General features: G+C 41.8%; 2 protein-coding genes across 2 annotated transcripts; both read left to right on the top strand.

Annotated features, from left to right (window-relative positions):
- Positions 1–431: 431 nt before the first annotated feature.
- On the top strand, positions 432–4,167 carry LOC125293453 (transcription factor PU.1). Its single transcript, XM_048241369.1, has 6 exons — positions 432–600; positions 892–923; positions 1,236–1,401; positions 1,774–1,901; positions 2,093–2,237; positions 2,706–4,167. Exons 2-6 carry the CDS (start codon positions 903–905, stop codon positions 3,020–3,022), a joined length of 777 nt encoding a protein of 258 aa, XP_048097326.1. The 5' UTR covers positions 432–600; positions 892–902; the 3' UTR covers positions 3,023–4,167.
- Positions 3,868–7,588, top strand: LOC125292989 (adenosine receptor A1-like). The gene is made up of 3 exons (XM_048240587.1): positions 3,868–3,885; positions 5,197–5,684; positions 6,369–7,588. The coding sequence occupies exons 1-3, from the start codon at positions 3,868–3,870 to the stop codon at positions 7,108–7,110; spliced, it is 1,248 nt and encodes a 415-aa protein (XP_048096544.1). The 3' UTR covers positions 7,111–7,588.
- Positions 7,589–12,402: the final 4,814 nt, after the last annotated feature.

The raw sequence follows: 12,402 nt of genomic DNA, 5'->3' as shown, positions 1-12,402 counted from the left end.
AATAGAAATGTATAAGCCATAGACTGTTGTACTGTAGTCATACATAGCTGCTATGAGAAAATATAAAAAATAAAGAACAATTGTCTCTCTGCATCCAAGGTAAGACATACGGCACAACAGATATAGTGAAATGAAAAAACAGAGAGAGAGAAAGAAAGAAAGAGAGAGAGAATAAACACAAAACCCCTAAAGGAAAATATGAGGGAGAGGGCAGTGGGTGTGGCAAACACATCGGGTCCCACCGTTAAATCCATCTGAAGGCTTGATTGTGAGAAAAGTTTGCATAAAGATGATAACAGGTTGGCAATGGTCACTGGGGAATCCAGGGGTGTGGTGGGAGAGATAGGATGAGAGAGAGAGAGAGGGAGAGAGAGAGAGAGAGAGAGATGGTAGGTGGGAGGGAGGGATAGAAGGAGGTGAGAGAAATGGTCCATAGTGTATATAAAGGAAACAGAGAGTAACAGTTGTGTAGTTCAGGTAAACTGGAGCTCCACCCTCTTGTTCTCGCACTCTCTCAAATTTGTCTGACAAAAGGATTTTAGGCAGCTCCGTTCTACTTCCCTGTACAAGGACACCACTACGCAGTCACAGAGAGAAAAGGTAATGACATGTTAGGCTTCTAACTTTCATTGACAGATGATGCAGTTATGTTTAGGTACTTTTGTTACCATTGGTGTTTGAGTTGTTCTGTGACTTTTACTATCTTTAGTGTACAAGTTGTCTGTCATATCTGTGTGCCTTTGGATCATTTTCACTCTTTGTGAAATTGGATTAAAATTCAAGATAAGACTGTTAGACAGCATTCCATTTAATTCTGAAAAGTATGTCAGATAGACTTGTGATTTTATTTTACAATGTTGACAGTCTATGTATGTTTCTTGCTTTTGACAGGCTTTTCAAAAATGTTGGCGACCCTAGAAACTGTAAGTGACCTTCTTTTTAATGTTTATATTGAGTGCTGTGTAATAATGGGAAATAACCATGAAGTTACAGATATAATAATACTTCTCTGTTTTGTACTTTTGTCAATTATTAGCAAGTGCACTTAAATTAACGTTATTCTAATAATAAAATAAATGCTAACACAACAAATGGCGACTAGGAACGTTTGTTTAAAATAGTCTTACCAAATAAATTGGTAGTTTGTTCATGCGATTTAAATAAATGACCACTATGGTGTAGCACATATTAAATAATAAACAATACCAACTCTGCCTCTACTCTGTGTCTCACAGAGCTGCTACATCCATGACTATGGGCCTCGAGACATTGCCTCCTCCCCTAAGACAGTGGAGGTGGACCTGGATGTGATTGAAGAGTACCTGAAGGAGCATTCAATGGAGGTCTCATCTGGTGCATGTGTGCAGAGCAGCAGTGAGGAGGCACATTACTGCATCCAAGGTAAAAACAGAAGTTCTGGTCGTCTGTCTGCAGTAGTAGTAAATACTACTACTGAAATGGTAGTCTTAAAAGGTGTGGTCTTAAATTAATATTAAGTTAAATTAAGTTATTTTTGGTGTGAAAATATTGGCAAGAAGTCAGAAACAGAGAATTTAGCTGAAACAGAAAGATCTGAAATGCTCATGAAGTTATATACAGTATGTGTGAATCCTTTACATATGCATAAAGCAGACACTTGACTTTGGTGTGTGGACAAAGTGCAATATATTGTTAAACTTTAACTTTTCTTCATAATTATGTACAATATACATGTTAAACAGCATGATGTTTACAGTATGCAAAATGAAGCTAATCAAGAGTGTTATTGTTTAGAGGGCTGGGCTGCACACCATGGACACTATGAATGGCATTATGGTGTCCCTCCCACTACAAAAGAAAACTGCCATGAGCAACATGCTCCACAACAAGCCTGGTACCCTCACCCCAGGACAAATGAATGGGTGAGTGTGACTATCTCCCCATTTTGTACAAGCTAACAAATCAAAACCTTTCCTCCTATACCACACACACACACACACACACACACACACACACACACATATATATTTATATATACTGTGATTCAGCTTATCTATCACCCTGATTATGTGCATCTTGAAAGCCTGATTATGTGTGTTATTATCTGTTGTAGGTGCATGGCCTGTTTGCAACAGCAGCATACAGTGACTCCGACTCTCAGTCCAGCAACTCTGGGTATCAGGAGTGCCCCCCATCACCCCCCTCTGATAAGATGGGACACAAAGACAGTGAACCTCTGCCCCTGGCTTCCCTAACAGGTATGGGTCATCCGTCACTCTACTAGGAACACTTCAACAACAACAACAACAACAACAACATGTATTTATTTAGCAGGTTATCTACCCAAAGAACTTTACAATAAAGGGGGACCTCACTTCTACCACCACCAAATACTAAACTTAGAAATGCAGCAGCAAACTCTACAGGAGCTTGTGATACAGATAGCTGCAGTCTGTGTTTACTTCAAGATGCCAGAGGATCACGTGCACTATATGATTCAAGTTGTTTATACGCTTGAATGCACTCATAACCATAATAAACAAAGGGTTTACTGTACATAACCGCCATCCTGACAACAATGTAAATTAATCTGATGTCCTGCATATCATATCTATAACTGTAACTGTAAACCTGTCGCGACAACATATCACAATTTGAATACCCTAAGCTTTCTTCATATTTCACTCATAACTGTAACCCTCCCCAATCTGTTTGCACTCTGTTAGGCAAGAGAAAGGAGCGTCTGTTCCAGTTCCTGTACGAGATGCTGGAGACTCCCGAGATGCGCAGCTGCATCTGGTGGGTGCAGTCAGCGAACGGCACCTTCCAGTTCTCCTCCCAGAACAAGGAGAGGCTCGCTCAGATGTGGGGCCGCCGCAAGGGCAACCGTAAGACCATGACCTACCAGAAAATGGCGCGGGCCTTGCGCAACTACTCACGCACTGGTGAAATCCACAAGGTGAAGCGCAAACTCACCTATCAGTTCACTGAGGACACCCTCAAAGGCCTTCAGCGAGACGCTCAGTCAATTATGGGAAGTTAAAGTCATCTATCCAGGCCAAGATGTTCAGTCATGTACATAAATACTGAGTATTTGCAAAGAAAATGGTTAAGGAAACGGATTGTTTATTTCTTAAGTTGCATCTTTGTAATTTAAGATGATTATTTTGAGGGAGGTGTGTTGGGGTTTGATGACACATTTCTGGATGATAAATGAGGTAATCTTCATGAAGGGCCCATATTAATTTATGAAATTGGTGGAAAATCATTGGTCCATTGGCTCTACAATTTGTAAATCTGAGGATTGTTGACAAATATTATGCTACGTTATAAGTAGTTTTTATTTTGGTATTTTTATTTTTTTGTAAATATGTCTGTTTGTACTTTGTGTATTATTATTCATCTATATCATCTTATCCTGAAATCAAGTAAAAAATTGTTGATCCGGACTTTGGGCACACAGCCCACATCTCTGCTTCAGCAGTTACTGACAGACATGCACAAACTTTGCATTATTCTGCTTTGCAGTATGCCCCCTGCGCGATAACACCTTCACCCCAGCCACCCTCCAGGGCTGATCTGATAAGCCACACAAAAGGTCCAGTGACAGACCTGTTTTCTTCAACCATTTTTGAATCCTCCACTCTGTATTATCACTATTAGTCCGATCAGAATTCCCTGAATCCCCTATCCAATAATCCACCCTCCCCATCCCAACTTTCCACACATGCATGACCATATGCAAAACAAGTGTACTCTGAAAAACCGCCACTGCAACAGAACTGTTAATGATTCACTGCCGCAAAACACATGTAGCAAGGACGAATGCATGGTTAACAGAGGTGCAGGAGCTTCTAAGAGATAAAAAACACAACGTTCTGTCAAAAGATGGGCGCCGAGAGCAACGTTTGTCTATATGTACCGTCTTATATCAACACACATTGATTTCAGATTTGTTAAATGTTTGTGAGCGTGTGTGTGTGGGTGGGTGTGTTTACTCAATTAATCATCCATATTCTCATTTGTTTAAATTGATTTTATGCAGAGTACCATAGTAAAACTATATTACAGAGTACACAAAACAGGTCTTTGTCTAATTTAAGCTTGGGGATGTGGCATAGCTTGAGGGAAGTCTGTAAACATCAATTGGTAAGTCAATGAGTGACCTAATGAATCCTTGTTGCTTTGTTAAGCTCTAATATAAAACATGCCTGTTACCCAGGCACTTCTATTGTTAAGAGTCCAAGGGCATAGCTAGAAATACTGTAGGCCCCTTGACAAATCTCATTGTCTTATTACTATATTTCTTAAATCTTAATCTATACTTTCTGCAATGTTCCAGTGCTCTATCTAGCACTGGGGCCCTATTCATCTTTTAATCTACCTGCCATCTCCTATGACCCTTCAAGAAATCAATATTCAACTAAACCAATACAATCTCTCAATAGTTCTCTCCTTCTGTGTCATCACGCAGTTTCTCCTTGCTCACAGTACAATGTTAATCAGGCCACACAGTGGCGCCAGAGACTCCCTTCTGAAATGTGGCTAGTGTGTGAGGGAGGCCTGTGTGGAGGAGTGTGGCCTGTGCTCTGTGGTCAACATGTCCACATCTGGTACTTACAGACATCCTTAAAAGTTCCCTCTGAGGAAAAAAATAACAATGCTAACACAATGAGCACAAATCATTAGTGCCTCCCATGTCTACTGTCAATCGCCCACACATGCATTGAGGAATGATGCAGTACAGATGTGAAGGGTATGTGTGTGTGCCTGTGTTTGTGTGTACTGTATGTGTTTGTACGTGTGAGAGTGTTATTGTTGTAGCGGAGTTCATTGGAACAAGCCCTAAATTCCAGAGAATTATGGAATTAGATTACCCTCAGGATGCAAGTGTGTGTGTGCACTCATATGGGTTCATATATATGCATGCGTGTGGTATGTGTGTGTATCTGTGTGTCTGAGTGTGTGTGCCTCTTTTGTGTGAGTTTTGGGGAGTGTGTGTCTCTTAGTCTGTTTCGGTGCTTTGCTCCGTGTGGGGTATGCATGTGTGCGTGCTTTGTGACCTGTGTGTATATAGTGTTTATAGTGTGTGTGTACGTGTGTGTGTGTACATCGGTGTGTTTCTTGTGTGTGTGTTTTGGGGTGTGGAGAGGTATGCATGACAGCAAAAGCCGGTGCTTCCCACACAAACTGTGAACACTGACCACTGACCCCCAGTTGAAAAAACTCTCCCACCAGGAAATAAGAGAGAATTCAACATCACCGCCCCCGCACCCATGGCTCTATCTGTCTTACCCTTTCCTCTTGGTCCTTTTCGCTCTCTTTCTTTCCTCTCAACTCTTCGACTTTTGTTGTCTCTGCCTCTGCCTCTCTGTCTTTCCCATGGCCTGGATGGTGTACATATCGCTGGAGATTGCGATCGCTGTGGCTTGTTGCCTGGGGAACGTGATGGTTGTGTGGGCCGTCCAGATGAGGCGGTCCCTAAGGCAGCCCACTTTCTGCTTCGTGGTGTCGCTGGCCGTGGCTGACTTTCTGGTGGGGGCCGTGGCGGTGCCATTGGCCGTGCTGGTGGACGGCTGGGTGTGTACGTCCTTCCATGTGTGCCTGGCGGTCAGCTGTGTGGTGCTGGTGCTCACCCAGGCCTCTGTGCTGTCGCTGCTGGCCATCGCCGTGGACCGCTACCTGCGAGTCAGGATCCCCCTCAGGTGAGTGTCTAGACAGGACACAAGGTCAGTACACATAAGAGTGGACAGTGAAGAGCATAGCTGACCATGTGTGTTCTGCCTCTAACTCAGCTAAAGATCGAGTTTGACTGAAGAGCCAAATTCTGTTAATGCTGATTGTAAAAAGTAATGCATGCTAGAAATTCTGAAGGCTTATTCCTATTACCAATCCTCAGCCTAAAAACTGCAACTCCAAAACCACAACAACATATAGCATGTTACTATGATATGTAATGAATTTAATTACCAGTATATATATATATATCCTGAATGTATTTGTGAGATGTAAAACAGTAAATATACCTGTTTTTCATGTCTATATCAGGATTTGTAATGTAAGGTTCTACTGTTTCAGCATATTATATGAACGTTCCATACCATATCCGTTTCTCATGGTATTTGACTTAACTCTCCCACAGCCTAAGTAGTCATTTCTGTGGCAGGAAAGCATAAAGTTGCAGTGTCACATACATTAGGCTTTGTTTACACCAGTAAAATACTTCCTAGCAGGCTCTTTCAAAAGTGTCCCCCATGGCTTGTGAGAGACCACTTTCCCACATTTTAAAAATGTGTAACCGCAATGGCCCTCTCTGGAAAATCAGTTTGAAATGTGACCACCAACCACCCTCTTCCTTCTCCGCCTCTCTCCTCTTCCTCTGGCCACAGATACAAACAAATGGCCACTCAGCGTCGCTCCTGGGCAGCGGTGGCTCTGTGTTGGCTCGTCTCCTGTTTTCTCGGCTTCCCCCCGCTCTTTGGCTGGCACAACGGAAGCCCTGGCGGTGCGCCATCCTCCGCAAACTCCACCGTCATCGAGTGCACTTTCCTGGCCGTGGTCTCCCTGCCCTACATGGTCTATTTTAACTACTTCGGCTGCATCCTGCTGCCCTTGCTGGCCATGACTGTGCTTTACACCCTGGTCTTCCACAACCTGCGCGTGCGTCTGCGGAGGGAGCCTACATCCCCGTCCATGTCCGCGTTCGCCGAGCCGCAGGGCGGCTCCAGGGCCTTCTACGAGCGCGAGCGGAGGCTGGTCAGTTCGCTGGCGCTCGTGCTCGTGCTCTTCGCCGTATGCTGGATGCCGCTGCACATCATGAACTGTGCGCTGCTCTTCTCCCGAGGGGTAGGGCCCGACGATGACGACCACAACGACGGGGTGGTCTCCCAGGGCGCCTTCTACGCTGGCATCCTCCTGTCGCACGCCAACTCGGCCGTCAACCCCGTAGTGTACGCACTGCGCATCCGTAAGATCCGCGAGGCCTACACCGAGATCTGGAGACAGTGCTTTCTGTGCCGCCGTGAAAGGCAGAGGCGGAGGAACTCAGACGTCTGGCAGGGCGGCCTCCCAGGCAGTCATGAGACCGGGAGTAGCCCTGTGCTGGCGTCAGCGCAGGCTTCCAGACTGTGAGGTTTGTTTACAGGACAGATCCGCGCTTTGAAAGACTTGTTTGAACAGATGGGAAGAGAGCTGCTTGCCATTTCCATACAACAATTATAAGTTGAGTTAAATTATGCAATTAGAGTGAGGGCAATAACATGTAATGATACATAAAATAATCCTGTAAAAGTGTGAATTGCACCCAACTTTAGCCTTTGGTGCCTTTGCTGCCCAAGTGTGTCTGAGTAAACAACATTCCAGACAAACAAATACATCTGGAAATACGCAGTGGCCATCCGCTCTCTCTGGCTGTCCTTGGTTAATCACATACAGTAGTACAGTAAAGTAAGGTCCATGGAGGAATCCTTCTGATTTCAAAAGAGGTTAAGGGAAAAAAGTGGTGCCCCCCTCTGTGCCACTGAATCTTGCCTCTGAGCTTACGGGACTGGCTATAATAAAAAGCAATGCAAGTCCTTTCCTCATGGGGGTGCTCCACACAAAGATAATATTTTTTTCTTGTGTACAGTAAAAGTGTGTCTTTTAGTATGTGTGTTTGTGTGTGTGTGTGTGTGTGTGTGTGTGTGTGTGTGGGGGCATATACTGCATACATAACATTTTACTACACTCATGTTACAAATTGCAAACATTTACTTATACAATAGAATATCATGAAAACATTGTGTTTATATCAGAAGACTTGTTTGTAAAAGCACATAATCATTGCCTCTGCTTTATGTCATCATGAATAGATGACATATGCACATTTGTTTGTTACACAGTAACACAGATTAACCCTCACTTGATATTTGTCATGTTTATATGATCTGAGATTTCCTTGTTTTGATTTCTCTTTCCTTTCTCCATTACTTCATTAAAACCCTTTAACATGATGATGTAACAAAATTGAAGACAAAAAAAAGCATTTGGTAAAAAACAAAAGATTTTATTAACTATATTATCACCCTCATGAAACACTTCTCAGAATTACAGATTTTTGCTATGATCAAAACAAGAAAGGAACAGTCACAACATGCTTGTTTATCTATCTACCTATCTGTCATCCACTGTGTATTCCGATGAATACTCATCAATAGCAATGATGGATTACAGTACATCATATTTCTAAAGTGTCTCACTGCTCGGTAAACTGAATAGTCAAACAAACAATACAAAACCAGACTCTGTCATGAAGGTAACAGTGTCATGTTACTATCATAGGTAGTGTTACATAGCAAAACAGCCTACTGTATGTCACATGCTAGTAAACTGTCACAGCATCAGTCATAACACCATTATATCATAACAAATGATCTGTCACAGAAACATTTTATTGCATATCAAATGTGCTACGACATACTGTATGTATGACATGGAATATAACATTCAGGTTAAAGACCAGGAAAAATATCACTGAATTTGACAAGTAATTCAAAGCGTAGTCAGCATAGACAATTCTATTCACTAACATGTTAATATCATCCGTGAATCCCAAACTTTGGATAAAAGTGTCTGCTAAATACCACTCACTTTACCTTTACTTTATATTCCAATATGAGCTGGAGACCTGTGCCCTGTGCACCCCTCGGGGAAGGCAATAGACTGTATAGTTATCACCAGAATAGGGAAGGGAACCCCCCCCCATCAAACTATACAACCTACTACCTCACCTCGACAAGGCACTAAATCACTCTTCTCTCACCACAGAGAGCCACTACAGTCCAGCGCATCTCAGACGAGCTGACCTCGAAACAACATCCATACAATGATTCAACAACTTCTGTGCCGCGCTACATTATGATTACAGATCATGACTCAAATAGTGCTGAGGTCTTGGTGGAGTCCCGGGCCACCGTTTCTTTGTCTCTGACGTGGGTCTCGGCCTGGCAGCAGGCGACTTAGCTGTCACCTTAGGAAAGACAGTAGATTGCATAGTTATCTCAGAGGGAGCACGCCCAGCCCCACAACTATTCAATCTACTACCTCAGCCCCAAGGACAGCAGGCTACCCACAGGGGAGTGGGGCACAGGAGAGAAGGTGGTCATAGACCTGTTGGACACATGGACATGTTAGAAATGCAGAAAAACCACATCTACATCAAAATGATCCTTTGCTTCCACAACACGACTTGAAAACACTAGGCAAATGTCTGTAATTATTGGTATTATTATCATTAATGATTGTTATTAGTGGTACTATTTAGTTAATTCAATCATTTTTAGTAGAAGTAGGTAGTAGTACTACTAGTAATAGTAGTAGTACTAGTAGTCGTAGTAATATGACACAAATATGCTTCTAATAGTTCCGCGATTTACACATTCATTGGAAAACAGATATATCTTTGGGGGAAACAAAAAATATTTAACTGCATGGAGCCCTGCAAAAGTCAAGTGAATACTGTTAGGGAGCACTGATTTTAAAAGGAAAAAAAAAAACTCGGTGGGTACAGAGCCCACTTCGCGAAAGAAAAGGGGTCTTGATGCTGTGCCAGGAACTGTGCCCATTTTGTGAAAAAACACAGCTCATTCCGACATGACAACCTTACGGAAGCTTGTTGTTTAACTGTCTGAAGTAAACAGATGAATTTAGATACGGCTTCCACCAGCTGCCTCTTGTAGCCTGTAGAAAGGCTGCGATTCTGCTAGTCCACACGAAGGGAGAAAGGAAACAAAATGGCTGTGATTCAGCCATCTTAGGGCACAAGGGGACTCCCATCCCAAGCTGGCAACATCTGCAAGGTGATCGTAACTGACATATGCGTGTCAAGGTCTGAAGTGGTTCAGTTTGATTGTGCAACTGAGATGTCGTTCTCTAAGAAAGCACAAAAACATAGAACTTGGCATCATTTCAAAGACTAAAGACAGCAAGAATCGCTTGTGGCTGTGGACTATTAAGGCGCTTCCCACAAGTACACAGCACCTCGAAATACACTCCTCCCAAAATAAATAAAACAATTCTGATCCAACAGGTAGTGAGACAGATTATTACCATATTTCCTGGTGTTACTGAGTAAAAATGTGTATAATGCCACAACATATGTCTATGTGTTGTTCACAGAGCAGAACTTATAAACTCTTCAGCTGCCATCAAACAAAAGAATAGCATATACATGTTATAGCTCTTAGTGCCACATATACAGTACTAACACAGGCATGCCATCCATTTACAACTATCAAGTATGCACATCACAGGAAAAATAGTGCATTCAAATGTCAAACTAATGCTAATACCTTAGTTTGTATTACATGCTTTACATGGATTCAAAACAGATCAAATATTAAATTAAAGGCCACATTTGCTGGAACCTCACAAGCCTCTTTTGTCTTAAGATACACCAATTAAAATCCACTTTTGAGGTCCAATGATACTGTATTGGATGTAATTGCATTGGAATTTTTTGGGAGATTGGATTTTTTTTTCATGCCACCCAATATGGCAAACCTCATTTACAAGTGTTGTTGATACTGATAGTTTAATCCATCCATTCATGTGTGATACTAATCATAACTCACAATAGTGTGGCTTCATTTAATTCCACTTAATTTCTCCAACTCCATTCTAGGAAAAAAGATTTTCTCCTTTCTTCATCTAAAAAGTCCTATATAATCCTTCACATTGTACACAGCATAACTATTGTGTGTTTTGAAGGATTTAAAGATAGCATTAAAATACATATTGTATCAATATGAAAATATAAATAATGTAACATGTGGTGTGTGTTTGTCTTGAGGTTTTGATTTCATCACTATGTACAAAGAGAGACAAATAACTCCCAAAGCTATCCTGTCTGCCAATGGTGTCTGGTAAGCTGCAAGCAATGTTCGGCTAGTATAGATAACCTTAAACATCATATTTGTAAGGAAAAGGTTCTATGATAAAACAAGCACCATCATATAGGGAGAGTATATAATTAATTGTTATTTTGGAGCCATTACTAATCCTAATGGAGTAGTCAGCCCAACAAATGTGTTTGACACCGATACTTGGAAGCCTCCATACTCATTCTCATTCAAATTGAATTTGTGTATTTCCGAACAACCGTATTCATAATTCGGGCATACTCCGAGTTGGTACACATTAAAGTGGTGGGCATGCCGCGTTAAAACCCTGAGCCATAGCTGGAGCCGGGCTACCCCTCAGACAGGGGGGTGGCGGGGGGCTGCCTGCTTTGCATAAATTAGCATGAGAACCACATCCACTGAAAGGCAGCGCCGCAATTCATTAACATTCAGAACTCCTTTTGGCCTAATTAAGCCAGACAGTGATTGAAATGTTTTGGCATGAAGCTGGGCCCGACCAGAGACCAGCTCAAAGAGGGCCAGCTTGACAAAGGCGACTAAGCTGCGCGAGAGAGGAGGGGGAAGTGGACTGGCCAAGGGCTAGGCAGCGCAGACGGTAATTGAGACATTGTCGTCATCTGTTGGTGCATGCTGACAGTCAACTCAGACTTGACTCCATGGACTAGGGCTGCTACAGTTGATTACAGACTACTGAAAGTTCACACACATCACAGTTTGAGAGATGAGTGCAAACTGCTGACATTAACGGGTAATTGGTCAGTATTGGCCAGATGCATTGACTTTGTTACTAGTGCATTGTACATTAGGCCTATTCCTGGTAAATTCAACCAGTTGTTCAAACTTCCCCACCTCCTTTTTTATTATTTTTATATTTTTACCTGATGAATTCAATATGATGGAGAAACCCCAAATACTTGAACCATGGGGGAATTATTTATGAAATTACAGGCACGTTTACAAGGGAGGTGGGATAGATTTACAATTTTCATCCAAATTATAGAGCAATAAATATAATTTTGTTTATGGGGGCAGATACATACTTGGTCTAGAAGGTTCTGGGCTGTGTTTACCAAAACCTTCTCAATACTATGGCATTCCCATGTCAAGCTGTACCTTAAAGTTTCAAGGTATTTCCCAAAAAGCTCTTAGATACGTATACCAAGATACTTTAGACAACAAAGAACCGTCTAAAATGTGTGTTTTCTTATTCTTGCCTAGTAACAGGGACGCTGGTGAGTCATGCAGCTCTATCTGGCAAGTTGTTTTTGTGTAATATTTTTACAGTTTTCATAATTTAATATATTGTTTTGTTCTATATTTATATTTACTTTTGAAGTTAAACTTAATCACTCGATATAGGTGTTATTTTCAGTACTTTTTGTCATGATGTTAAAAATATAACAATATAAGCCTATCTCATTCTTGAGTGGATCTGAAGCAAATCCTAAAGAAGTGTGAAATGTGGAAGCAGTTTATACACAAATAACATATCTGTCACTATAAGCAAAATAATTATGATACAGCA

The sequence above is a fragment of the Alosa alosa genome, chromosome 4, assembly GCF_017589495.1.
Source record: "Alosa alosa isolate M-15738 ecotype Scorff River chromosome 4, AALO_Geno_1.1, whole genome shotgun sequence".
NCBI lineage: Eukaryota > Metazoa > Chordata > Actinopteri > Clupeiformes > Clupeidae > Alosa > Alosa alosa.
The sequence above is the reverse complement of the archived record's forward strand: the minus strand, read 5'-3'. Positions and strand labels throughout refer to the sequence as shown.

Excerpts from the sequence above, each read along its gene's own strand:
- LOC125293453 (XM_048241369.1), top strand. The coding sequence starts at position 903 with ATGTTGGCGACCCTAGAAACT. Across the intron at positions 1,402-1,773 it reads GGCACATTACTGCATCCAAG|AGGGCTGGGCTGCACACCAT; the intron begins GTAAAAACAGAA and ends GTTATTGTTTAG. Across the intron at positions 2,238-2,705 it reads GCCCCTGGCTTCCCTAACAG|GCAAGAGAAAGGAGCGTCTG; the intron begins GTATGGGTCATC and ends GCACTCTGTTAG.
- LOC125292989 (XM_048240587.1), top strand. Across the intron at positions 5,685-6,368 it reads CGAGTCAGGATCCCCCTCAG|ATACAAACAAATGGCCACTC; the intron begins GTGAGTGTCTAG and ends CTCTGGCCACAG.